This window comes from Stylophora pistillata, chromosome 7 (genome assembly GCF_964205215.1).
Source record: "Stylophora pistillata chromosome 7, jaStyPist1.2, whole genome shotgun sequence".
NCBI lineage: Eukaryota > Metazoa > Cnidaria > Anthozoa > Scleractinia > Pocilloporidae > Stylophora > Stylophora pistillata.
Window position 1 is genome coordinate 11,427,096 of NC_142525.1, and position 26,451 is coordinate 11,453,546.

A 26,451-nucleotide genomic window follows, 5' to 3' on the forward strand; every position below is an offset into this window, starting at 1 on the left:
AAACTGATGTCATTTCTTCTCTTATGATCAGTGACCATGACGCACCTTACGTTTGTATTAACGTTCGCATCACTAGATTCGTCCCAAGGCATAAATTTATCCGGAACGAAAAGAACTTTAACGCTGACGCTTTTATTGAGGACTTTGAACAGCTGCCCCTAAGTATCGTGTATTCAACCGACAATCCTTACATGCAAGTTGATCTTTTAAGCTACCTTATCTGCGAATGCATTGACCGCCACGCGCCCTTAAAACGGAATAAAGTCACACGTCCTCCTGCGCCTTGGATGAATGACTTGGATATACAGCAACTTCAAAAAGACTATCTCTCTCTCCAGACCTCCGCCTGTGTAAGCAAAGATGAAGCCTGGACTCGTCATGGAGATATGAGGAATAAACTCAAGTCCAAGATGAAGAAAACTAAGCGCGATTTCTATCAAAATAAACTGTTTTCTTCTAAACCTAAAGATATATGGCAAGTTATACACAGAATCCTTCACCCAAGCCCACAATCGCTTAAAGTACAACCTGAAGAGCTAAACACTTTCTTCAGTTGCCTCTACTGCTGAAAGAGTTACCGGCGAATCTACCATTCCAACCGACGAACTATAGAAGCTGATAGACTCTCCTCCAGAGAATAAAGGCAATTCATTTCACCTTCATAATGTCACGTGAAAAGAAGTTCTCTCGGAGCTAAAGAAACTAAGAAACGACTGTTCATGTGGCCCAGATAGTATTCCAGTCAAGTTCCTCAAGATGTTTGCTGAACAACTTACTCCGTCGTTAACCCCCATACTAAACAATTGCATTGACAATTGAACATTTCCATCCGCCCGGAAAACAGGAGGAAATAGCGAAATTCCAAATGTCAAAGAGATCAAGTCCAACAGCGACCTCCACCCTATTTCGATCCTTCTTGTCTTGTCCAAAGTATATGAGTGTCTTGTATTACGTCAGATGGCTAAATTTCTATCCTTTGGCCGCGATGGTATTCTTAAAGAATCCCTTGGAGCGTACAGGAAAGGACACAGCACCACTACTGTTCTTCTTGCCATGAAGGACAATATCTTACACTCAATGAAACGTTCCGAGGTAACTATGGCCATTTTGGCTGATTTCTCGAAGACATTTGACACAGTTTCCTATGAAACTGTGTTAAAAAAGATACACAAGGTTGGTTTCTCCGAATCGAACCTCAGGGTCACTAGCTATCTCACTGAGAGAGAACAGTTTGTTCAGATAGTTGACAAACTTTCAAGTACCACTGAGGTGGCCTTCGGCGTCCCCCAGGGTTCCATACTGGGGCCTGTCATCTTCAATCTTTATGTCAATGACTTGTCAGATAGCTTGGAGGCATCCGTAACCTGACACCAGTACGCTGACGACACAGCCATCTACGCGCACGGCAAACCTGCAAACATCTAGCAGTGTGAAGACCAATTACAACACGCCTTGGATCAGCTTTCAACTTGGTCAAGTGGGAGCAATCTTAGTTTAAATCCTAATAAGACAAAAGTGATGCTGTTCTCGACTCAACAACTGTGTGCATAAGGTTGATGGATACCCGATCAACTTGCATACAAACGGTGGTAAATTAGAACGAATCAAAACCACTCGATTACTTGGCACAGAAATCAACGAAAACTTGAAATGGAACGATGACATTCTTTCCAAAATATCAAAGGGCTACAATACTCTTGCTATTATCAAGAAACTCAAGAAATCTTGCCCCTTTTCACGTCAGGAAACCCCCTAGCAGAGAGCCTTACATTATCGTTAATCGATTACAACGATATAGTCTGTCATCCCATTCCTAAGTTCCTGACGCAGACTCCAACGTGTCGAACTCGCTGCGGCAAGTTTTGTTTACAATCACTACGCGGATATGTCGGATGTTTCGAAACTCGGATGGTTCCCCATTAGTTATCGCCGAGACTATCACATAACCAGGAGGATATGCAAGGCTTTACATCAAAACTGCTGGCCAACCTGCCTGAAACTGGTCGAAGATACACCTGCAAGTGCTCTAAGATCTTGTGAGCGTCGCCTTGAACGATCGACAGTTCCCGGAACGCTATAACATTCTGCTGCGATGTTATTCAACAGTCTACCTCAAGACATTAAAATCTGTACAGAACCCAAAGTATTCGACAGTAAATGCAGAAAACATTTTATAACACTGACAACAAGTAGTTCTTGATCCCTTTTTATATATATATCTCATATATCTTGAATTAGTACAGAAGAGCCAACAGATGGAGTAGTAATAAACCATTATTATTATTATTATTATTATTATTATTATTATCATTATCATTATTATTATCTTTATTAAAAGTAATTAAGTGGCTATAATTTTTCGTAAGACTCGTAATTTGTATGTGTTGATGATCGTGCGGCTTTTAGCCGGAGATACATTCGATTTACGGTATCCTCTCGTAAGAATTTTTTTTAAAGAAATACTCGGCCATAAGCCGAACCCCCAGTCTTGTTAACGTTTGATTAGCTCTCAGTGTATTTTCGTGCAAAAATCGCTCAGCTTTTATGAAAATAAATATGGTACATTTCAAGCGGAAGGATTTCTCAATCGATCGGCTCTCTCGTATCCTCCAGTACAGCCGGCGTTTTGAGAGAATCGGTGTAATCTTTGCTCTTTTAACAAGACTGGCCTTTTTTAAAATTTATCAAGAACTCGGTGCATCAATTGCCACAACAACTCCAGTTTGTGAATTTCCGCTCGAAAGATCTAAGAAGATTTGCTGATTACAAAATTTATGTTTTTGTTTATGTCCAACCATATCAAACAAATTGCAAGTTGTATGCTTCAAAACTTTGTAAGTCTTACATAAGAGAAATAAGAGCGATATCGCCGGATGTAAGATTCGAGAACCCGGCGTGAGAAGACAACGGTGTCCAGCTTAAACTTGCGGTCACTAAAGTCGGCAAAAATGCATGTAACGTACTACTTTAATTTCCGTAGATTCGAGACCTTTTAAACGACTTCTTAACATTCTGTCCCTTTTCTATTTTTTTCGATACGCTAATGGCTCGTTTGAATTTGACTCTTCTATGTTGTCCTCCCTGTCCTCCAGCTCACCGCTTTGAGTTGCAATTTCGGATTCAATCGCCACGTATTCCGGAATATAATTAAAGTCCGAGTCATCGGAGAAGAAACTTTCGTCAGAACAACAAGAAATATCAAACATAATGAAACGAAACTATCACCGAAATAGCCAGGGAAATTACTAATCACAAAGCCCACTCGTTTGCACGATAAGAACACATGGCTACTACTGTGACGTAACGGTGCCCAGTCCCCTTTGCTTGGCCAGACATTTTATCTACAGATTATAGAGCGTGATAAAAAGTAAAAAAAAAAAAAAAACGGTAAAATACCGCTACTGTTGCTAAAACATGTTCTAGAGTCATTATATTTTGATGTAAAATAATAAAAAAATAAGTGTCATAGGGACTTTAAGCTTACGTCCGTCGATCCAGAATTTTTCATTTAGATGCAATGCGTTGTGGAGGTGAAGTTTGTCATATCACGCTATCATAGACAATCATACGTCAGTCATCTTTTACAGAAGAATCAGTAGCACTCATCCGTATGACTGAAGGCAACAGATCATGGAATGCATTCCGCAAAATGCAAATGATACGACAGACATTCAAAATTACGCATTTCTTAACTCAATCAGTCTCAAGATCTCATTAGTACTTTTTCTCACTGTCTGCCATGTAATTTTTGATGTTAGTTTGAAGAATTCTGTATTGGATCAACTAAAAGCCCGTAAGTCCGAAGTACGGACTTCGGGGAAGACGGATGACTAACTCCTCGAGACCAAATAGACATCAACGAGATTCTAACTCTCAGGGAAGTTTAGGCCCCTTACAAAGCGTCAGCGTTAGCACCGTTTAAAGTAAGTATGTCTTAAATGAGAGAGAGTTTGATCTGTATACAAGGTAATCATTGAAAAGCTAACAGTGGCGCGCGTGACACCTGCGTGCCATTTCCTATTACGTGTAGTGTGACATTTTTAAACCGGAGATTTTAAGCTCTTTATTTTTCCTAGTTCAGACGGTTTTGTCTATCCCAAACCTGTCACTTTTTAGCACAATCCGTAATCCTGTGTGAGAGAAACTTACGAATTTGTAAGGAACGAGTGGACACCACAATGCAGAACCATCGAAAGACATTTTCCAACTAAAAAGCAGAAAGGCAAGATCGTCAATGAAAATTCTTGCAAAAGTAAGTTATAGCCATGCAAGATTTAAGATCAAAATACAATAATTCAACACTATTCCGGAAGAATCACAGATAATCATATCACGATTATGACTCTGATGATGAAACCTTTTTTTTTACACATTAAATGGGCCGCTTGATCATGAACCTTGATCAAGTCGCTGTATGCCTCATCGATGGTCTCTTTCAGTTTCAGAACGTCTTTCTATTTTCTATTTTTGGTTATCCTTTATTATGCATCTTTTCGTTACTTCCCACCTGTATTTTTATGTTTTTTTTTCGTTGTTATTGTGTTTGTTTGTTTGTTTGTTTTTTTTCAATTCTTACTGTTAAGTTTAGTTTTTTGTTTTTGGCCAGTGCTTTGTCTCTGCTCGCTACTGTTTACCTGCTGTTGAACTCTACCTTTACCACTAAACACTAGAGACCTTAAGATAACCCGAAATCGGTGTACAAGTACGGGTAGTGTTCCCGTACGCGTAAAATGTTCATGTGCGCAGCTAATTTGATTAAGATATACCCGAAGAGTTAACACGCAGGAATTTGTAACGATTGCCTACAAAGATGGCGGCCGCGGCGGAAGGTTTGCTCTTTTTCTTCAGAAATAAGTTATCTAAACTGTTTCATTAAGTCTATCAAATGTATCCAAAATTCTCCTTCACGAATGTTCTGTCTTTAGAAAGTACGCCAATGACATGCTTCTTCTTCGAAAGCGCGAGCGCACCACACTTGTTATCGCAAAACCCGCCATTTGATCGAGGCACATCACCAAATAATTTCTTTGATTGTCAACTTCAGTATTGACTCCTATGCCATATTTTTCAATGCTAGTGGTTTTCGAAGACACAACCGTTGGAGAAATTCTCAGAAATCCCCCAAATTACCGCCATAAACTGATATCGTTTCAGAGTTTAACCCTCACACTTGAGATCGAAAGTCAATCCAGTTTGACGCGCTTTCTTTGCCATTAAAATTTCAAATTTGGCAAAAATATTCCAACAGACTTGTAATAACGTTTCCAAGGAGTCAAACAAATCAAAACGTCTTAAAAAATCACTCGTTTCTCCATCATGTAGCTCGTCCTTCTCGTACTCTCGTACTCGTAATTCTTCCACGGGTGAACTGATGTCTACCCCGGAAAAACGGTTGGGTCTACCAGGGTAAGATCGATGAAATAATCGCAAAATGAAAAAAACATGGCGCTACCGGTTACCCGTACACCGATTTTGTGGCATCTTGAGGTCTCTACTGCAATTCTCCGAGGCGGGGTAGTTAGTCCCAAAGAGTTACTCTTGACTCATTCTACCAAGGAGGAGTAACAACTGCTTCATTGAGTAACATCAAGAATTAAATTATACTCCGGTCACGACTCCATCGATTACATAAAAATGACGATCTCAAGGCGTTTGGTTAAAAGGGGAAACATGAAACCAAGCCGAAGACATAAACGTCTTGAACTGCAGACGTGTACCGCTGACCCGCGGAGTGATGTCAACCTCCCCCTGAAGGCTGAACTCTCGGCGGACTTGCGACCTCTCCCCAGACCTCCCGTTTCGACCCGCAAAAAAGTACTTTATGTTAAACTAGGAACATGAAGATAACATTTTTGATATCTCTACCAAAGGTTACACTTTAGTTTGAAACCTTCCGACAAATGTGTTCAATCGAGCTTGGAAATTAATTAATATGCTAAACCCATGTCAGGCAAAAGTGGGTGACACTCGTGGGGTACCTCGACTTTGCCACTGATGAGATTTAAATTGAATGTCTACGAGGCTACTCAAAACGTGCTTTATCGGTGAGGACAAAAAGATGGTTCTACCGTGGATTTCCTCGTCAATGCATTAAAGAAAATAGAGAAGGATGACTGTGTGCAAGTTCTTAGGCCGTGGGATAATTAAATAAAGCGGAAATAACTGTAAGGTTCATTGAGATGTCGTGCGAGGACAACAGGCGTTTTTCACAGGAATTCAGAAGGTGGAGCTCTCAACTATCGAGATGGGCAAGGAGGAGAAGTTAAGTTGGATGATGTTAAGAGAACGATGTTTCTTGGAGGATGTTACTAAAATTAGTAACGGGAACGGGGAACGGCGAACGGGGAACGGGTGTACAGCGGTAACCCACCTGAGAATTTAAAATGGCGGAGTAAACGATGTTTACAAACACTGATTTTATCGCTAGGTCGCCGCTTGCAGCTAAATTAGACGACTTGCTTTTACTTAACTATTGCTCAGGCGAAGCCACGAAGCCTAGTATTCCGAGGCGAGAATTCGAAGTCAAATGACGTTTCTGCAACGGCTGCCACCATTTGTTCTGACGTCTCTCTTTGCTTTTCCTTCCTGAAAACTGCATTTTTTGGAAGAGTTTCGGTATATTGGTTGTTTGCACTGCCCAACAGCATTTTTTGCAGATAAGTAGCAAGGAGGTAATATCTTAGATTAGCAGAAAGGAGCTAGGAAACGTAATAACCAGCCTAGTTATTAAAACTACTACATGCAGATATCTGCTTACCTTACCGCAAAATAACATCAAGAACATATCTTTGTATCGACCCGTAAACTTCCACGTAAACAATAGAGAAAACAAACATTGACAAAACCTCTAATAACATTTAATTTAACATGTTATCTAACATTTAATTTAATATTTAATCTTCGAAATGCCCTAAAAAAAGCTTTGAAGACATGCTAAAATATGAAAAAATATGAAATATGAAAAAGAAGGTTTGCCAAACCAGGTTAAAATTGTCTTTTACTGCAATAAATAGCATTTGCCTTCTTAGACGTTGTTTTCAATTTGATAAGAAATCATTTTAAGCGACAAAACTTGCTGTACTATTACTCTATGAATATAAGAATAAATGCCGCGAGCTTGTAGTTCTGAGTTGATTGTTCAAATGTTGTGCATGAATTGTAAGATACTCACCTCTCCGAGAATTTGATTTCTATGCAACCTGCAATGTGTGCTAGACAACAACTAAATTTATGAGGCACTCAACATTTCAAAGTAAAATCCTTCGATAAAACCTACACTTACCGTCCATGCATTTTGCTCCGACGATCGCGTTCGAAAAGCACGTGCTCAAAACTAGTTGCCAGACCCTTTTAGTTCCCTTTACTCCACCATTTTGAATTCTCAGGCGGGTTACCGCTGTACATCCGTTCCGCGTTCGCCGTTCCCCGTTCGCCGTTCCTCGTTCGCCGTTCCCCGTTCGCCGTTCCCCGTTCCCCGTTCGCCGTTCGCCGTTCCCCGTTCCCCGTTCCCCGTTCCCCGTTCCCCGTTCCCCGTTCCTCGTTATCACTTTTAGTAACATCCGTTTCTTGGATGGTCAATGGAAGCCTATCAATTTTTTGTTCATGTTGTAATTTAGGTAGCGGGGGTTTCAGTTATATTTACCATATGCACATGCGGATGATGTTATTGGTCGCTGTACGCGAAAAGAGATCGCCAAGCGAAATCCAAACACTGAACACTGAAACTGATTTACACGTACGACTTTTGTCGCTGAGGCAAGGTCTCAGTTGAAATGATATCTTGCAATGGTCGTTCTGATACTCATTGCAAGATAGAGGAGACTCTATTGATTCAAGAACTTAAACCTACTCTAAACGATAATGTCAGCAGCGACAAGCTTTGTCTGTATTAGTTTGGTTCTGTCCTGGTGTACCGGTTCACAAGGGAATTACCATTGTTCTTTCTTTGTTTAGGAGTTATCGGTTAGCTATTGTGTATTGTTTGGTCTTTTGTATTGGCTCTTGTGAACCGGTACACGAGGACAGAACCATTAGTTTGCATCTTTGAATATGCAAAAATTTTTTTTCTTCTCAACTTTTGTTCGTTGTCATGTTAATTAGTTACTTATCTTAAATTTAAACTTAGTCGCCACGTGTATTATTAACTGTCACTTCTGAAGATGTATATCGAAACATACGAAACGTCAAGTTTATTAATCTTGTTTTCCAACATGCGTTTTACTGTCATGTTTGTAACTGCAGTTTGTGTGCTATTTGTTATCAGATTAGAGGAATGTTGTATAATAGATATGAATTGTATATTCAAAGTTATTACAGTTCGGAAAATTTTCTTGATCAAACTTACGTTTCTCAGTCAATAAGGCGGCACATCAATTCGTTTATCGACTCATTTAGTAAACTCGTGCTTGGAATCTATTCGTGTGTAATGAATGCAGCACAACTGGCCGTGAGAGGTCTGGGTAACAGACCATTGGGTCACCAAAGATTCCACTCAAAATATTTTTCGCGCAGTAATAGCAGAGTTCTTTTATTGTTTTATTCTTACTCTATATTAACGATTTACCTCAGTGCCTTAATTTTTCTCATCCTTGAATGTATGCTGACGATACCAGCATTACTTACGCTGGCAAAGATTTAAACGAAATTGATAATTATCTTAACAAAGATTTGAATATTGTTAATACCTGGTTGTCTTCTAATGAACTCACATTGAACCTGACTAAGACCGAGTTATTAATAATAACTTCAAGGTAAAGGCGAGTTTACCTGTCGGGCAATCCGTCTCTTACCATTAATAATTTTCCCATTGAGCAGGTGTCGTCAGCAAAGTCTCTCGGTGTATCAATCGATGAAAACTTAAGCTGGCCCATATTGAAACTGTTTGTAAGAAAATTTCTTCAGCTTTGGGCTTAATTAAGCGCATTAGAGATTTTGTACCATTCTACACTCTTTTGAACATCTTCAATGGTTTGGTAAAGCCCCAGTTTGACTGACCGCAGCTTAGTATGGAATTGCTGTGGTTCAAGTCTGGCCGAAAAACTTCAGAGGCTGCAGAACCGTGCGGCTCGTATATTGTTGTCCACCCCTTATGATTCTAGTGCTCTAGACCTCTTCCGTAGACTTCATTGGAAAAACCTAAGGAATCAGAGGTTTTTTGCCAAAGCCGTTATGATGTTCAAAATTCTAAATGGACAGACAACTAATTATTTATCAAATAAATTCATCTTTCGTAATGATACTACTAGTTATAGATTGCGAAATAGTGAAATGAGGCTGGCTCTTCCACAACCTCGTACCGATTATGTTCGTAAAAGTTTCTCTTATAGCGGTGCTGCGTTGTGGAATAGCCTACCGACTGATATTGGAGTATCTAAAACATTAGGTGAGTTTAAGACGACGCTAAGTAACTTCAGTTTTGAGGGAACAAATGACACGGCGTCCCTGAAAAGCAGTACTTTTATTTTCATTTATTTTCATTCTAATAAGAAGTTAGTTCAGTTCGTTTAGATTAGGCTTTTAATCTTTGTATATATTTTATAATGATTATATAGTTTTAAGTTTTACATTTGTAGATATACTGCTTGTATACGACTGAGTGGAATTTACCGTGTATAAATAAAGTGATCTATTTATCTATCTATCTACGTCACTGCTATGAGCGAGATCAGAGCAGGGCAATATAGAGTGGTAAAATCCACGGGCCGATTATCGCGCGATAGCGAGGTCAATATGGCAAGGCCTCAGTTTAAGATTTTCCCTTAACGACCTCTCTATTGGCTAATTAAGAAGTAATTTAGAGACTCGACAACAATGGATTGAAGTTACGAAAAAAATGGCGGACAATTTAAATTATTTTTCTGACGACAAAGAGTCGGAATGGCTGGCGAATATTGATCCAAGTATTAGACAAATCAAACGAAGAAAAGCAGTTAGACGACAATGAAATTTCACCATTTATTAAGGAAAATCCCGCACCAATTCCGATCCGCTTAGCCGCACTTCTGTCCGTAAATAAATGTCCGCGAAATTCGCCTGCACTGAAATAAAAATTTGGTGTGTTGGATATATCTCTTATTAAACGCTTTGTTGTGTGGTATCGCCGAGTATTCGGAGTTTGGGTAGCCAATCACAGGGCGCCGTCAACGCTGTCCTCTGTGTTAGTATATTTGCTAAAAGTGAATATTGCATGACTGAATGACAACTGAGAGTGAATACAAGATGATCTCCCTAAAGCACTGTACTTTCGGTCTAAGACTCCCGTTCCATGTTGACTTTGCCCTTTCCCCCGTTTCGTTTTAGTAACATCCATCCTAGATACTAAATCGAGAACTGCTCCTTGGGGCTTTTCCAGAAGGTTCTCTATTTTAATCCAGTTGAGAGAAATTGAACAGGTCGCATGATTGTATCACTGACAGAAATACCTTAATCCTTCGATTATAATTAGGATTCCACGGTCTTTTAAGATTTGATTTTTTTACACCACGCAGTCCCTCCTTTTCGGCGAAGTCGATCGCGCAACTAAATAAAATTTCAGCGGAAAATCCAGGGTTACTCTGGTTTTGCTTTGGACCAGCTTTCAACTGAGTGTCGAAAAACCGAAATAATCATATCTACCAATCAGAACAAAGGCTAACATCATCATTGACCAATGACAACTCAAAGTAGAAGGGGCGCCCTTTTGAAGCGCGGGCAAATGCTTATGACTTAATATTTTTGTTTTGAATTTGATTGGTTGAGAGGGTGGCGCGAGTTTTCTGAACCAATCAGAGCAAAGTTAAAGCAAAACCAAAGAAACCGCGGATCACTGACGATACTCAGTTGCACACAGCTGTTAAATTGTTCTGGCTTTTTTCTGGAATCTCACATTACATTGTTGAATTAGAGTTACAACGCAGCTTTACTACAAACCACTTACAACCTCTCAAACCAAACCTAACTTTTATTCTTTTTGCATGTTTTACAAAATAATTTTACAGCCCAACGGGTTTTTCCATAACTTTTACAGGACACTAGATATGTGATTCATGGACAGGTCCAGCTTCCAGACTCCGTCATTATTGACAGGAGCACACTGGGACTGAAACTATGCGTAATGCTGGATTCAACGAGCATATGAACGAAAAAAATATTTTGTTATCAACTACCTGCAAAGGATCCTCCCCTTAAAATAAAATCTACATTTGATAGGTAACACATTAAATTATCTAGTACACTGAAACAGCCAAGGAATTTTAAAAATTTATTTACAATTTCACATCTAACAAACTCAGTAGACTTATAAAACCTGGTCGACGATGACTGAACTTTTCGAAACAGTTTTAAAGTTACGCTGATCTCATTTTGGAGGTTATGATGGAATTTAAATGAGTGACCATTAGATTTTATATCAAAGTACGAGAAGTACCATCGTCTTTCTGTTACCTACGAGCGCCCGTGCGATATTTTAAGGCCTTGAGCTATGCGAAACGGTGAGAGGTCTGCAAGGGGTCTGGTACTAATAATCACCAGGCCCCCGGCAAACCTTCCTGACTTGTCTTCAATCTTCTCTCAGACGAAAAAGAAAAAAACAAACAAACAAACAAACAAACAAACAAACCCAGTGTCATGAAGCACAAATAATGAGTGAATCGCAGGCTATCTTTCTGATTTCAACCTTTTTTTCAGCAAACAGAATTAACCCGTACCTAACTATGCTATGCTTTTCTTCGTATTATGTCGGCATAACTAACAACTTTCTCAGGGCTTGGGACTTTGATGTCCTATTTTCTCAACATGGTTAACTCACGAGAACATTTATTTCACCTCTTGTCAGTCTCGCGTTAACTACTAATTAATTTTCTTGTAATCGATCCGCAAACAATGTAATTCAATTTCTATCTACGGCGAACTCTAGTGAGAAGCATTCATCTTTGGTGAACTCACCAATGAACGGGCGTTTGATTTTTTTCGCTCGACTGGAAGTCTTCCTTGCAGAAAAAGTTCTGTAGCAAATATTACCTAGTAGTGACGGAAATAATCTTCTCTTGTCAAAAATACACCACGAATATCGCTATTTGGCTTCTTCGTAATTCACTCCCAGAATCCCTTGAGATTCTGCACGTATTTTTTCATCAAACCAAATAACTGACGTAATTTATCTCAGGCGCTCCTCTGTCTTCGGGCTCAGATCCCCGCGGTTGCCATTGATTTGGAGGTAGTTCGGGCTCCGGGGTAAGTGTGTTTCGTGACGATCGTAAAGACTCAGGTCTCCGGAAACCGTCCGAGTCCTGCGATGGAGGCCTAACGAGTTGACCATGAACATTGATGTACGGCTATAACATGAAAGAAAAGATGGCGAAAATATAAAAAACCTGGAGTAAGATGCTTGCAGGAAAGAGTGAGTTGTCTCTTGCCTTTAAAGAAGCAGAGTCTCCTAACTGAACTCGCTACTCTTTCATCTATTATTGTTTATTTTTTTCACACTTCCATTGCATTTTTGTCAAGCAAAGCAGGGTGCATGGGAGTATGTGGCTACAAAACAACAAGAGCCTAACCTCACAAATCGAGCAGTTTTCAATTGAGTATCGAAAGTGATCTTGGATTGCTTTGGTTTTGCTTTACTTCGCTCTCTGATCGATAGAGAAAATTCGCGTCACCACTTCAGCCAATCAAATGCGAAACTAGAACCACTCCCAACCTGGTCACTCGCGTTTTCAAGCCAGTTGCCTCTTGTTACATTGATTTCTCATTGGTTAATGATGACGTAATGTTTCCTTTGATTAGTAGTTGTGCTGACTTTTGTTTAAGTTTTTCCACACCCAATTGAAAACTGCTCCACAAACTGAATGAGGTGACAACAAAGATGTACCTACGCTAGCCAAATCTATCGGTTTTACCAAAGCAGAAAACCCTTGAGCTAAACCCTTTACATCCTAACATCAGTATGCATATTCTCCATACTGTTCTCTATACATTTCCTAAGCTGCTGACAAGGAGAGTTTGTTGAACAATCCTGAGCTTCTATAGTTGGTGACCACTTCCTTTGTTCTCCCGCTGATCTCTTTATGTGTGATTCAGGGGTTATACTGTGAGGAAAAAATTCGATGCTGGAAACTCACAGGGGTCAAAAGCTTAAGGATTAGCGGATGTGTCTTTAGATATTGTCGTTTTAAAAGATTGGCGCGTTAAAACTTCGTTTATCCTTCATTTCCCCCCCTCCACCCCCCAAGATCTGCGGTTTGTCGCCCTGGCCAGACCCCCCTCCTCGTACGTACCCGTGATGAAGGTGGATGGTAAGGCGCAGGTCCGTCCGAGTCATATCGGGGATCCCGGCCATGTGGTGGATAAACAATATCGCGTAAGAAGGCAGGCGGCTCTGGAAGGCCATCATCTGAATTAATAGCAAAAGCCATTAGGAAAAAAGACAAAGTAACACAACAACAGCAACAACAAAAATCACAAACAACAACAGTAATGACGTTTAAATTCAAGGCTAAAATGCTTCACATTGCACGATGTTTATCTCAAAATAAAGGTACACGGGGGTTGGTAAGAGTTATAAAGTTTTCATTTTTGCGACAAAGAGAATGGCTTTTGATGAAAAAGAAACTGTATAGATGAATGGTAATTTGGTTTTATCAACCGAGTTTCTAATGCAGACTACCGTAGAGTGTTTGAAAGCTGACGTTCCGAATGTGAGACCGAGAGCAATGAGGAATGGCTAACGTTGGAAACGTCAGCTTTCACACTCTCTATCGTATTTTACATTATCAACTCAGTTGAAAAAAAAAGGCCAAACTGTTTTGCAAAACTCCCCAACGACGCAGCCTCACAGTTTCTTTGGAAACTAACCCGCTTCATTAGATGCTACACACTCTTAGGAGCCAAACGGGTAAGGAAAGGGTAATATTTAACATTTATTAACGAACGAACTTGAAAAAAGGTCTAACGCGATTTGTAAGCTATTAAGTGTGTTACATTCTAATTCCGTGTTTGTCTGTCTCTGTCTCTCTTTTTTTTTTTTTTAATCAAATCAATGACAATGATAATCATAGCAAAGGATGTAACACCTTTCAAAAACTCAGCAGTACCATTTCCACTCATTCAAAGTCGGCTAAAAGACAACAAGCTCACCTGGATAGTTTTCGTAATTATTAGAAATCGGTCGGTTGCTGGGTATCATAGCCATGGGGGGTGGTAGGTCCGGGGGCCTCTCACTCGGTGGGAGATTGGACGGATCATCCAAATCTAAGTCGTCATCATGCATTGGGAGGTTCTCGAAAGATCTGTCTTCAGGGGTGTACTGTGGGGGAGGCCCTGTGTGGTTGAGTGCATTTCGATGAGTTTCAAAATGACAAGAACTATAGCAATTGCTGTGGCCAATAAGAACAGGGATAAATAACGTATTCAAAACTAGAACAGAATTCTCGAACATGATTTGTTCTCTCCAGCCCGATTTGAAAACTAACTGGGCAGTTCACGCATTATGACTGTGTAATTGGTCAGTAAGCGTCATGTACAAGCGCTGTTGCTCCACATTTCGCCGAGTCAACCACTAGTTTGTTTTGTTTGTTAGTTTTTTTTTGTTTTTTGTTTGTTTGTTTTTTATGAAAACGTGTAACCAAGAGCTAGTCTGTTTCTCAAACTTTGTCATAGTTTTGATTTATTGGTAACAGGACTTCGTGTCGTCCAATTCTGTCTTTAGTCATACCCGTAATTAACAAATCTTTACCGATAATAACACTAAGAAGGGAGAAAGAGGGAAATTTTTCTGCACTTGTGACCAGGACTGCAGTTAAGCCCTCCAAGATTAATTTCAGCGCTTGATTGAAAATGGTTCTAAGAAACGCAAGGGTTTAGTTAGGAATCAAACGAGGCTTGCAGTCAAAATTGTGTATTAATTTTTCTTTTCACCTTTCGCCCAACCCTCTTGAAAATGGTTTTCCTTACCTGGGTAAAAGCGGAAACTACGGTCTCAGAATCAATGCAAACACTCCATCGTATTTGAAGTTTAACAATGCATAAATACATTTGAAAACGAATGAAAGTTAATTCTTAAGAGGATTTTCAGATCAATTTTCGTTTTTGTGTGTGTACCTACACGCAGCTCAGAGAAATCTCAAAATAGAAAAGTGAGAATAAAGTTGCCTTAATTTCTTAAAGGTTTTAGGAATTTAATAAAAAAATTTTATAAGAAAAGGTAACTAAGTTAAGTTAATTTTTAAAGTTTATACTAACATCCTTTATAAGTGTCATTCCAGTATGAAGGCCCATACATCTGTGGCGGTGGGCGAAGCCTTTCTGTTGAACGATAGCATATTTCCAAGTTTAGGTCTTAATTTTTTTTATTGCTTTACTTGAGGTTTTAGCGGGGATTTAAACGCTGTATTCCGCAGGTTAAAAGTACCATCATCTGAGAGCTGGCACTACTCTCTGATTGGCTAATAACACTCGGAAACTGTCCGAGTATTTGACGAAGGTAGACCGAGAATGTCACGCTCCGAACGAGCCGTTTTGCATCACCTAACGGCCTCTTCTTAAGTTTCACAATGAAGGTGCCAATCGTCTGCAAAAATTTGCGAATTCATGAGTGACCGAGACATAATTTCTCCTTACAATATCAATAAAATAGCAAGCAGACAAGTGATGAGAATAAAGAAAAATATCAACAAGGAGATTATAAACTGATGTAATTCAAAATTCTCCATAGCAACAACACAAGAATTGTATGGCAGACAGTGAGGAGAATTACTAACTAGATCATGGGAGTGAAAAGGATCATGGGAGCGAAAGGGATCATGGGAGTAAAAGGGATCATGGAAGTGAAAGGGATTCGTGAGAGTAAAAGGGATCATGGGAGTGAAAGGGTTTACGCGCAAGTAAACTGGTATTGTTGCCATTTATAATAGTAATAATAATAATTTTTTTTTTATCATTTTGTATTAGTTTTTCTTTTTTTTTTTTGGGGGGGGGGGTACATATGTAAATTCTAAACATGTTAGCTGGCCTCGTCCTAGACGCCCAGCTTTCGTGTATATAGGTTCTGGCATCCAGACGTTTTAACTGACACATAATAATTTAATACTTATATTGCGCAAATTACAATTTTTTTCATTTTTGTGCCGGAAATGGAGAAATTTAAAACTTCAGAATTAAGCGAATTGATATTAGCGATGATCAAACAGTCATTTCGTGTTAATTGAATTGTAGTACATTAATTAAATATGGTTGAAGTCTCATGTTTATTACTTTTCCTTTTAATCGTAAAAAAGGCGTTATCCGCTTAAATTAAGATAAGGCATTTATAAATGCGTCACATGCAAGATGTTGAAGCGTTAATCAGAAAATTACCTCTTACGATACTTTTGAAATAGTAATGTAAGTAAACCGACAATATGTGGTAGTTTTTTAATGGCAGATAAGTTTTCCGGTTTGTGGATAATTCTGATAGTCGTGGTATTTTCCAAACGCTTTAAAAAACCTACCAAATGCAGGCTCACGTGCCTCGTGCCGAGGCTACTTGGGCTTGGGTTTCTTTTGTGGCAAAGTATAAGGCACCGTGGGATCTACGGGCCCTTTTGCAGGGCGACCACTCGGGTTAGCCCCTTTTGGCAACACTTGTGGCCCTATAACACGTCCGTCCCTGTCCACTACGGCGTAACCAGGCTCTACAATGGATTCTATATGGCTGTTGACGATAACAAACCAAAAGGAACAAGAATGAAAAATGGATATATCCAATTGAAGAACAAAGTAAAGACATTTTTATTTGACCCAGGCCGTGCACAGTGTTACTACGGAAATGTATGCTGCGAAAAATCGCACAACTTTTACCTTCGTCAAGAAGAATACCTATAAAAATATACTCCTTAACACGTTTAAGCCTTCAAAAAAGCAACCCGACCGCGCGAAAGTTGCCTTTAAAATACTAGAAATACGTCTGTTGAAGTCATTTCCAATCTGGCGTCTTTAGCTGTCAGCCGTGCGAAGTTTCACCATAACACTGACTTTAACTGAGCACTAACCTCACTCTCGGGGGAGGGGGTGCAGTTCTCTGAGGCGTAAACCGCTGTTCTCCATCGCTTGAGTCTGTGGGTTCATCAGTTGGTCGAGCCTGTCTTGGTCTGCGGCCTGAATGTCATCCCTGTCCGGGCCGGGTGAGATCTCCCGTTGATTTCCTGGTCTTCGGCTTCCTTCCTGAATGCCGCATGGCTTCTTCAAACGAAGGTCGTTCATGATACGGGGGGAGCGTGCAGAAGTCTCTCTGGGGTCCCCTTGCCGGGTATGCTGAGTTCGCATCCAGTTTACCAGTGCTTTGCGCTAAACGACCGTTTCTCACCATGCGGGAACCTGGATTAAGTAACATTTCAGGCTGTTGGACAGAATCTGAGGGAAAAAAAGGCACTTTTTTATTTTTTCATTGTTTGGTACCATAAAAAATGCACTTTTTCAAAGCAGCTCAGCTGTACATGTCCATCGCGCGAGGTGCGGCGCGCTGCCATAATTTTTTTAGTGATTTTTTTCAATGAATTTCTTTCAATGATTTTTTTCGACACACGTAACAAACTTCGCCGAAAAAGAACAGGGATGTGGTTTGGCAGAGCCTGGGTGCCTTGGGGTGACCAAGTTTATGTGTTTAGGCGACTTGTTTGACTTCACTTTTATGAAGGCTTGTTGGAGTTGGGCACTTCAGGTTTGCTAAATAAGAACCTTTGGGCACAGCCTTGAGGAAGAACTGCTCGTGAGTACTGTAAATATGTATCTCGAGTATGAATGAAAGCAAACTAGTGGATATATATTGCGTGGAAGCCGAGAGCATGCAAACTATCAAAAGGCTACATACCTTGTGACAGGTATCCATAGTTTACACCCTGACTGGAGTCTGGTTTTTTTCGTTTTTCCATCAGTTGAGCTCAGACTGCATTGACGCTGCTGCGATGAACGGATCATCTTCAACAGACTGCATACCGTAGCTGCGCCTATTTTCCAAAGCACGGGTCACATTTGGGCCACCCGCAACATAGCCAAGTAAGGTAGATATGACACAAATCGCTTTAGTACATTGCTACAACATTTCCAACTTGTATCAGCTTTTCTCGGCTTTAGTAAACGAACAAGCGTGTGTGGTTTAGTTTTCACCACCTCTCGGTTCGCTTTCAAAATTTTTAATCGATCAATACTGGGTTGTGACAGATGAGTTATGCTCTCCGTTCAATGACGAAGCAAACTCAGTACCTTTCCCGACACAGAACGCTTAAGGACACGGGTGATTAAGTAATCAAACCTGTATGAACCTAGTTTACGAACGTAGCCCAATAGATAGTGCGCTGGACTGTTGTGCGGGAGGTCGAGGGTTCGAGCCCCGGCCGGATCAATACTCAAGGTCTTAAAATAATTGAGAAGAATTTGCTACCTTTCTATAACATCAATAAATGGTTAGATATTCTAGTCTTCTCGGAGAGGGACGAATAAATGGAGGCCCCGTCTCCTGCAGGGTTGGGGGTAGGAGACGTTAATTTCTCACACACGAGATTACTGTGTGATGGATGTTCTCCCCTGGGGTGGGAAGGTGGACTGGCACGAATGGTTTGTATGTTCCCTTCTAGTCCTTCCTCATTGCAAATTAATGCAGTGAAAATGGAGTAAATTAAATTAAATTATTCTTTGAAGCTTAGTCCATTGCAGGCAGAGTATCCGTTTGACTGAGAGAAGGAAACTGACTGCGATTCGATATCTCGTGAGGGGCCTATAGCAACCTTCACGAGTACTGCACAACCTCCTCGCCCATCAAGCGCGTGTAATGGGAAGCAAATACGAGCACTTTCGATGCGTGCAGTACCACGTGTACGGTGGCAAAAGTACACACATGCAATAGTTTATTTTTGCACACGTATGCAATTGTTGCGGGTACTTGTGTTTCACTTCATTTTACTAGGATTCTCAGGGCCGGTTATTTAAAAAAGTTTAGCCACTGTTAAGGCGGCTGAACACAGTTTTAGATACCCGTGTTTCTTTCACCATTTTCTCTAACAATCTACTTCTCTAACATATTGCAAAGATCGTAGAAAAAACATTACTTCCTCCAGTCTCTAAATCACCGTGTTTGGAGTAGTACGAAGACAGTAAGAGCAAACAGGAAACCTTCCTAGTTTATCCTGATGCATTTTTATTAAGAAAGAAGCTGCAGTGTTATTTGCCGAGCACGTCATAAATTATTAGTTAAATAAAGTATACAACGGTTTGTGTATGTGCCATCACGAAAAGCCAAGTTCTTCGTGTCAGGTCACACAAATCTGTCATCGCTCTTCGGTGGCGTGGATGTAACTTGCGTCGAAATTGTTCAAATCAATCGAGATCTGTGAAAGAATGAAAAAAAAAAAGAAAAGGAAAAAAAAAGCAAACCTCAGTAAAGAAATTTACTCTAGCATACTGTTCATTTCTTTTCTTTTTACATAGGTTAGCCCAAGAATAAAGAACACGTTTTACCAAAATTATAAATTCCAATTTTACTTAATATTACTTTTCATATATTTCTTAGTTTACTTGTCGACAGAAAAATATAGCTGCCACTCACACAGCCTTGGCATTTAGTCATTCATCGTAGTGCGAAGAGCACTACAAGAGAGTATGAAGTGGGTTTTAAGCCAACAGATATCAGCAAGAAAATTATAACATTATTTCTCATTGAGAAAGATGTTTCTTCGTCTTGTCGCGAGTACGGCACTAAATCTGGGGTTTGAATTCTCAGGCGAACAAGATACTTTTCTCTTCTCTTGTTCAACCATTGTTAAAAATTGTAAGGCATTTTTGTTCCAAAATGCCATGCTACGGATCTTTCCCATCCACTGTCATCATTGTCAAATCTATTGAATGATAGCATTTATTTTGGAACTCACCCTTTCCGCAGTCATTAGTCTGTGTAGAGTTTTTCCGATTTCCAGGAAAGTTGGTCTGGCCTCTGGCTCTTGCTAACAGCACTGCCACATGATGGCATATCTACAACAGAAAGAACATCTACCGTCCAAGTAAAATCATAAGGTTTAAATCTGAGAGAACATACACGAAAAGTATGTAAGAAAGAGAGAAAGAAAAAAAAGACGAAGCGTTAAAGCTCAACGCCGAGAACCTAATGAGGTTTGGAGTTCTTTGCAGAGGAATGCGATCTCGCTGTACTTCAAGAAAGTTCATCTGAAGGCAAAGGCATTCAGGCCGATGTAAATAATACAAATCCTTTCCTTTGTTGAAGTTTTATAAAATGAATAATGCAAAGTCTTTGTAACAGATTATGAACATGTGCACACCCTCCCTGAGTTAACAGTGTAAGCTTAGAACAATTTTCAGCGAAAAAACTACTCACAATTCATCAGAACAGTACTGTGGTTTGGGCATCCTGTAACCAATATGCAGCTAACCGATGACTTGATCTCTGTTCATACCAGGGTAAGGATTAGCACCTGAGATGAAAATAAAACCACCTTCATGAAAAAGAAATAAAGGATATAGTAGATTGCTTAACACAGGGAAAGTTAAGGCTAAAAACACTCAAACTAGTGGGCTAAAGATCGACATCAGACTGACTCGAGTCTCTTAATATCAAAGCTAGTAAATTAAAATCGTGTTATCAAATTCTTTTGCGCGAGCGTTCTTTTCGTCCACACTGTGGACGCAGATGACGAGCGTGCATGCATCGAAGCAAAGCAAAGTAAATTTCTCGTTCTATGAAATTGAAAACCACTGCCTTTAAATTGTTAGAAATTAGTTGGTTCTTGTGTTAGCTGTGCGTCCATCGAGTTAAGAAGCACGCGGGAAGTTTGAAGATAACTCAAGCAGCTGCAGTCGCTCTCGGCCACGTATGGACAACTTCCGAGCTCCTTAACTCGATGAACGCACGCTGACGCGGAATTGGTGAAAAGGGAATGAGACCCTTACCTAGAGTGACAATCTCCCACAGAAGTATACCATATGACCAACTGTAAGAAAACAGAAATGATTAAAAAATAATGGTACCCGACTCGCTGTAAGTAAGCACAAAAAAAATGAGCCATAGTTATGATATGGTTATTAGGAAACAGCGGATTTCTCTAAACAACGTTAAGCTATTCTGTAATCCAGCTTAAACAAAAGTTCTAATCTGGATTTCAAATAATAGTAAATTTGCAACTTTCGACGTTTTTGAAAGAAGATTAAATTTTTTTGAAGATCTCGGTCTTCTACGATCTAACTATCACATAATCAACACACGAGCGAGAATTACATAATCACTTACACGTCACTCTTTGTGGTTGTGATTCCCTGAAATATTGACTCTAACGCCATCCAGCGAAGAGGTAATTCTCCCTAATAATGAAAAAAATCAATTACTTCGCCATGTCAGATGAATACGAAAACCAAGGCATTCAAATATTATTGATGTCAACAGCTCTACAACACGGTCACTTACAAAAGTAACAAAACACATTCAGCACAAATTCTATTTTTTGTTTTTCGGTTACTGGGGTTGCTAGGCTACAAACCATTATAGCCAATAACCTCGTCAGACGTTCCGAACTCAAATCATTAGGGACTTTAAGCAGTCAGGACGGCAACGCCACGGAAGGCGTAGATTAAAAAATGAGTTTCTACTTTTAGTTAGAATTTCCAAAATGGCTGCATGAGTTTACCGTATCATAGGGCGCCAGACCTCAAACTCAACATAACGCAAAATAGTAGCGTTGAGTTCTAAATGTAAATTAAAATAATTTGCCGCCGCGGTTTGGCTTCGCAGACGACGCAAATTTTGGTGATTTCACGTTGTTGTTTTGCAAAGGACGGCTAAGAAATGTACAAAGTTTCAAAACGCACGTGCTTGGCTATTGTTCTGCCAATTAGATCTATTGTTAACATTGTTTGTGCGGGTTGAAGATTTCAGACATTGTGACAGCTCGATCCGTAGCTTTTCCACTCGTTTTGTCTTTGTAGATAACTTTAAGTCTAGTGTAGATGTCTCCAAAAGAGAAGTTCAAGTCTTCACACCAGGGAAGGAGGTTCATCGTACCCTCGCGGGTTTTGTAGAGTTGGCGAATGTTCTCAATCATTTCGACGGGATCAAAACCATCTAAAATAAAAAAGTAGGTCTCGTAAGGTGTTAAGTCGAACTGTCAAAGCCCCCTTGGTTTTTCGAAATGTTGCAAACTGACTTTTTTTCCGAGCGAAAGTCGATACAGCGCTAAAAGGCCAGTTTTTAACAGCGCCGATCATCAAAAATGGCGCAAATCAGGTATTACTCGTCTTTCACAAAACTCTTGCTTGAGGAATTTTTTGCTTCGCATATTTTGATCGATCCTTTGTGAGAATAAATCACATAATTTTTTCTTTTTTAACGGTTTTTTTTTTTACACTGAAAATTATTTTTCAGTTTGACAACTACTTTGCTTTTGCTGCTATGACTGTAAATATGCAACTTTTAATCTCGGCTCAGCGCAAAATTCCAGCTTCATCCCAATGATACATTTATTCAAACTAAAATAGGTTAGAGGAGTAAGGAAATATAAATATATGTTGCGGTTTCGGCGAACTTCTAGTACAGCCGGTCAACGTGATATGCACGTTTTCGAAAATCCCACCCAACAGTGGACAAAAAGCGGACTCAATTATTTACGAAATTTACACCCTCGACCCATGGTTGACGCCTGAATTGAACACTTTGAAGCTGTTTCATACTTGACGATACCATAAAACAGTATTTAACCTCCACACCCATCAACAAAAATGTTGCCGCCGAAAGCTGATTCATCGCTCTAAGCGAACTATTGTTTTGTTCACCACGCAGTAATGAGAAAGAAGAAAAGAAGTCCCTGAAAGGCAAGATAGATATGAAAAATGGTCATGTTAAACCAAAATATTTCTTATTATCCATTTAGAGTGTCCTTATTAATATTACTTGAGGTGTAGTCATTACAAATCGGATAATGTATCCTGTAATTTAATGAACTAATTTATTCAAAGGACCTATCTGCTGTGTTTACAACCCAAAGGTTCCCATGAAATCGCCAGAAAATAGTATATTCAGGAAAACACACTAAATAAGCAAAGTGGATTATTATTTTCATCGATTTTCAAGACTTGATAAACTGAAAGGAACTTCATGCATATTGTGTCACGCAACGTACTCATGCGAAATTCAATTACGAGTTCGCCCGAAAAAATATTTCACCAGGTTGTTTAAAATAAGAAAGTCGTGTATTAAGATCAAAATGACAATTTCCCCTCTCCTGTGCGCAAAGCTGACGCTATGATTTGTATTTTACAAAGTAACTGGCCTAGTTTTCTACGGCGCAGCCGGTGAGTGGCCTCCCGATCCTATTTTCAGCTCTTGGTGCCTGGCGGTTCTTTGAGCAAAAATGGTTATAAAAAAGACCCCAACTAGAAGGTAGGCTTGGTTACCAGCCGCTGTTCGGGAACCAGAGCCCGCGCTCCTCCCCCCAACCCACTGATGGACGCGTGAGGTTTCTTTCGTTGCTTACAGCCAGTCAGAATTTCGCCTGCAAATTTTTGTAAGGCCGCATAAATTATATTCTCAGACAAAGTTTTTAAACTGATGGACGATGATGAATTGATGAATATGGCATGCGAACGAATTTTAGAGACAATTGAGATTGAAAGTTTGAATGATTTACAACGAGAAGCTCTAGAGAAGCTGGTTAGCGGCCAGCATGTCTTAGTGATTTCAACCAACTGAGTAGCTAGTACGAAAGTCGCTGATTTTTCGGTCCGCGCCGTTTGTTTTTGACGCGGAGATATGATGTGACGCCTTTGTTAAATGCTAAGTCAATCGTTCTTGTCATTTCTACTCTGGTTTCACTTTTGAAGATCAAGTTCGATTGCTTAAATCTGTGGGAATTACAGTGAAGTTTATTTGGGGCAAAGAAACGAGCGGAGAGACAGACCAGTCAACTCGGAACGTGGCGTTTGTGTCAACGAAACGATGGCTGTCCATGCCTCTCGAAAGAGAGCGTATGTCTCATTGCAATCGACGAAGCTCACTGCATTTCTCAGTTGTAAGCGGAGCCATATTCGTAAAGATTTCCGTATATCCCCATACCAATCAGAAACAAAGCCGTAATCCCAAAGGTAATCTGTTGTTTTGCCTCTGCTTTCTTTTATCCATGAATTGTATTCATAATGAAGTATGGGCTTCTACGGAAATCTTGCCCCATATTCGAAGCACGTTGGTTGTATAATTCATGAATTAGTAGCCCTTAACACTGAAACATAGATAGCATAAGGCTTTCGTGCACGACGGGACATTTTAAGCCATAGGTGCGAGAATTGAAAATAAAACAGGAGAAGATGCCTGTGTGTAGTGTTTGTTGTTGCTTTCAAAACTTAGATTCTGGTTGAGAATGAAAGGGCTGTAACTTTGAATATCACACCAAGTTATGGAAATCATTCTGTACTGCAGGCTTTGACAAATACAGCTTTTCAGTAATCATTTGCCGCAACAACTTGAAGCCTGATTAGTGATTATTAATTTTCAAATACAAGCAAGCAGTTCACTAGATTGCAGAGAATGAGAAGAAACTAATCTCTTTGGACCCCTTGAAAGAACCACATAATATTTCTCAGTGTAGTTTTATTTTCTTCTTGAAAGCGCAGTTCTAAATTAGTTCTTAATGATAGTTTTTTGCGGCCTTAACTCTCCCTTGATCTGCTGCGCGGTGAAGTTGAAGGCGCGGTAACACTTAGCGAGATTGCGGAGGGCATGTAGGATCTTAGAGTACGGAATGTAGTCAATAATTAATTAGGGTTCTCTTTTGTGTTGCTGCTGTTTCTCGCCGTCTATTAGCGTTTTTTCACCAGTTAGTTAGCTTCTGTTGTTTTCCATATCACTTTGAACCAATAATGAACTTTCGTTCATTATTGGTTCTTTCGCAGTTATTGGCGTTGATTGCATTTTCCGTTAGTCGTTTTCGCATGATTAATGTTAGTTCTTCGTGCATATATAAACCTAGTTTTCTCTCTTCAGGGCCCTCTTGTTTTCGTTGGTCGCGCTAGTTGCAGTTCGCTTTCAAGGAGTTCATTCTTCATTTCGTCTTCGGACAGTGGTTTTTCGTCAAGCGCAGTTTTGCCGTAATCGTAACAATGTAAGTATTTTCGTTTTAAGTTGGCTCAGTGTATTTCTTTCCTATTACCTTTACTTAATCAATTGTCGTAATTTTGTATTTATTTATGAGTTTTAAGTTTCAACCCAAAACGTTCACCACATCGTTCGACGTCATTAAATCGCCTTTTTTTATCAGTAACTGTGGTGTTGGGAAGTTACGATGGCTGCAGTCACAGGGCACACCACGCTTCGTTCCATTAATCGCTTCAAAATTTTCCTTGAACGAGCGATGAAGGGTATTTGTATCTTTTCGGAGCCTTTCAAGGCGCTTGACTTGTCGATAGCAGTCATCGTTACAAATGTAACCTTCCACGTCTATACGAGAAAGAGGAATCTCCACTACGCCGCAAATTCTTTTCCGCTAATCAGACACCTTAGATTTCTTCTTAAAATCTTTTACTTCGCAGCCATAGAAGTTTTAGTTAAATGGCGATTATATGTGTGCCATCCATTCGAATTGGAGTCCTATATCACCTCCGGTAGGAACTGAGAACGCATAAATTAATTTTTTCAAATACGTCACAGCTCTCTTCTCGGGAAGGAACGAAAAAGACTGGACTCGAGAAAGCGGCGGAAATCGAGCTCAACTAGAAGGCATCGAGGATAATTCAAAGTAATAATAAGAATATAGTGTACTTCTCAATCCTTTTAAAATGAATTACTAACGAGCAAAAAACTTATCATTTGGCGGGTGTGACTTGATTTTGATTGACATTCCATTTGATTGTTTTAATGAGCAACAGTTTTTCAAAAAATGTTTGTTATACATCTTACCACTACGATTCTGCGAAGAAACATAGTTTAAACTGTGACACATATCTCATTGGCCACCCTATCTACAAATCCGAGAAAAATAATTTTCAGTTTACAAGAAATTTACGCGCATATCTACAACCTTTCAATTATTATTAACTCGCAGAAAAGAATTTGCCTGAAAGGTTGTGAAGCAAAAAATAAGGAATCCAAGTTTTTAATCTTGCATTTTAAAAAACGGAAGAACATGTGTTGCACATTCCGTGAGCCCTGAAAATTGAGATAAGTCAATTACAGCCAATCTCAGCAATTGTCACCTATTTGGTAAAACGTTACCTGGGTATGGCAGAGCACCGTAATGATTTGATTTAGCGCCTTTGCTGCACTGAGCGCCCTCTCTCTAATAACCGACCCTGTCGAATCTGGTTTTTGTTAATAAGCGCCCCTATTCTAACAAGCACCCCTATTGGGTAAGCACTCATATTTTAATAAGCGACCCGATTCTGTTTCAGTGATGGGACTGCTAGACTATGTTTGCAATGATATCAACCGTGGTTCATCATCCTTTCAGTTCTCAT

The 26,451-nt window shown here is 39.8% G+C and overlaps 2 protein-coding genes and 1 long non-coding RNA gene across 3 annotated transcripts; all 3 read right to left on the reverse strand.

Moving 5' to 3' along the window:
• Nucleotides 1-10,921: 10,921 nt before the first annotated feature.
• LOC148726612 (uncharacterized) lies at nucleotides 10,922-15,522 on the reverse strand. The gene is made up of 4 exons (XM_088728402.1): nucleotides 15,217-15,522; nucleotides 14,113-14,295; nucleotides 13,254-13,369; nucleotides 10,922-12,311 (listed from the first exon to the last, which is right to left on the reverse strand). Exons 1-4 carry the CDS (start codon nucleotides 15,254-15,256, stop codon nucleotides 12,111-12,113), a joined length of 540 nt encoding a protein of 179 aa, XP_088584528.1. The 5' UTR covers nucleotides 15,257-15,522; the 3' UTR covers nucleotides 10,922-12,110.
• A 1,487-nt stretch (nucleotides 15,523-17,009) lies between these two features.
• Nucleotides 17,010-18,111, reverse strand: LOC148726613 (uncharacterized). The gene is made up of 2 exons (XM_088728403.1): nucleotides 17,822-18,111; nucleotides 17,010-17,364 (listed from the first exon to the last, which is right to left on the reverse strand). The coding sequence occupies exons 1-2, from the start codon at nucleotides 17,880-17,882 to the stop codon at nucleotides 17,117-17,119; spliced, it is 309 nt and encodes a 102-aa protein (XP_088584529.1). The 5' UTR covers nucleotides 17,883-18,111; the 3' UTR covers nucleotides 17,010-17,116.
• A 1,008-nt stretch (nucleotides 18,112-19,119) lies between these two features.
• On the reverse strand, nucleotides 19,120-21,346 carry LOC111344228 (uncharacterized). The gene is made up of 5 exons (XR_015989940.1): nucleotides 21,245-21,346; nucleotides 20,908-20,948; nucleotides 20,336-20,432; nucleotides 19,875-19,974; nucleotides 19,120-19,334 (listed from the first exon to the last, which is right to left on the reverse strand). It is a non-coding gene; the product is annotated as an uncharacterized LOC111344228 (long non-coding RNA).
• Between the last annotated feature and the right edge of the window lie 5,105 nt (nucleotides 21,347-26,451).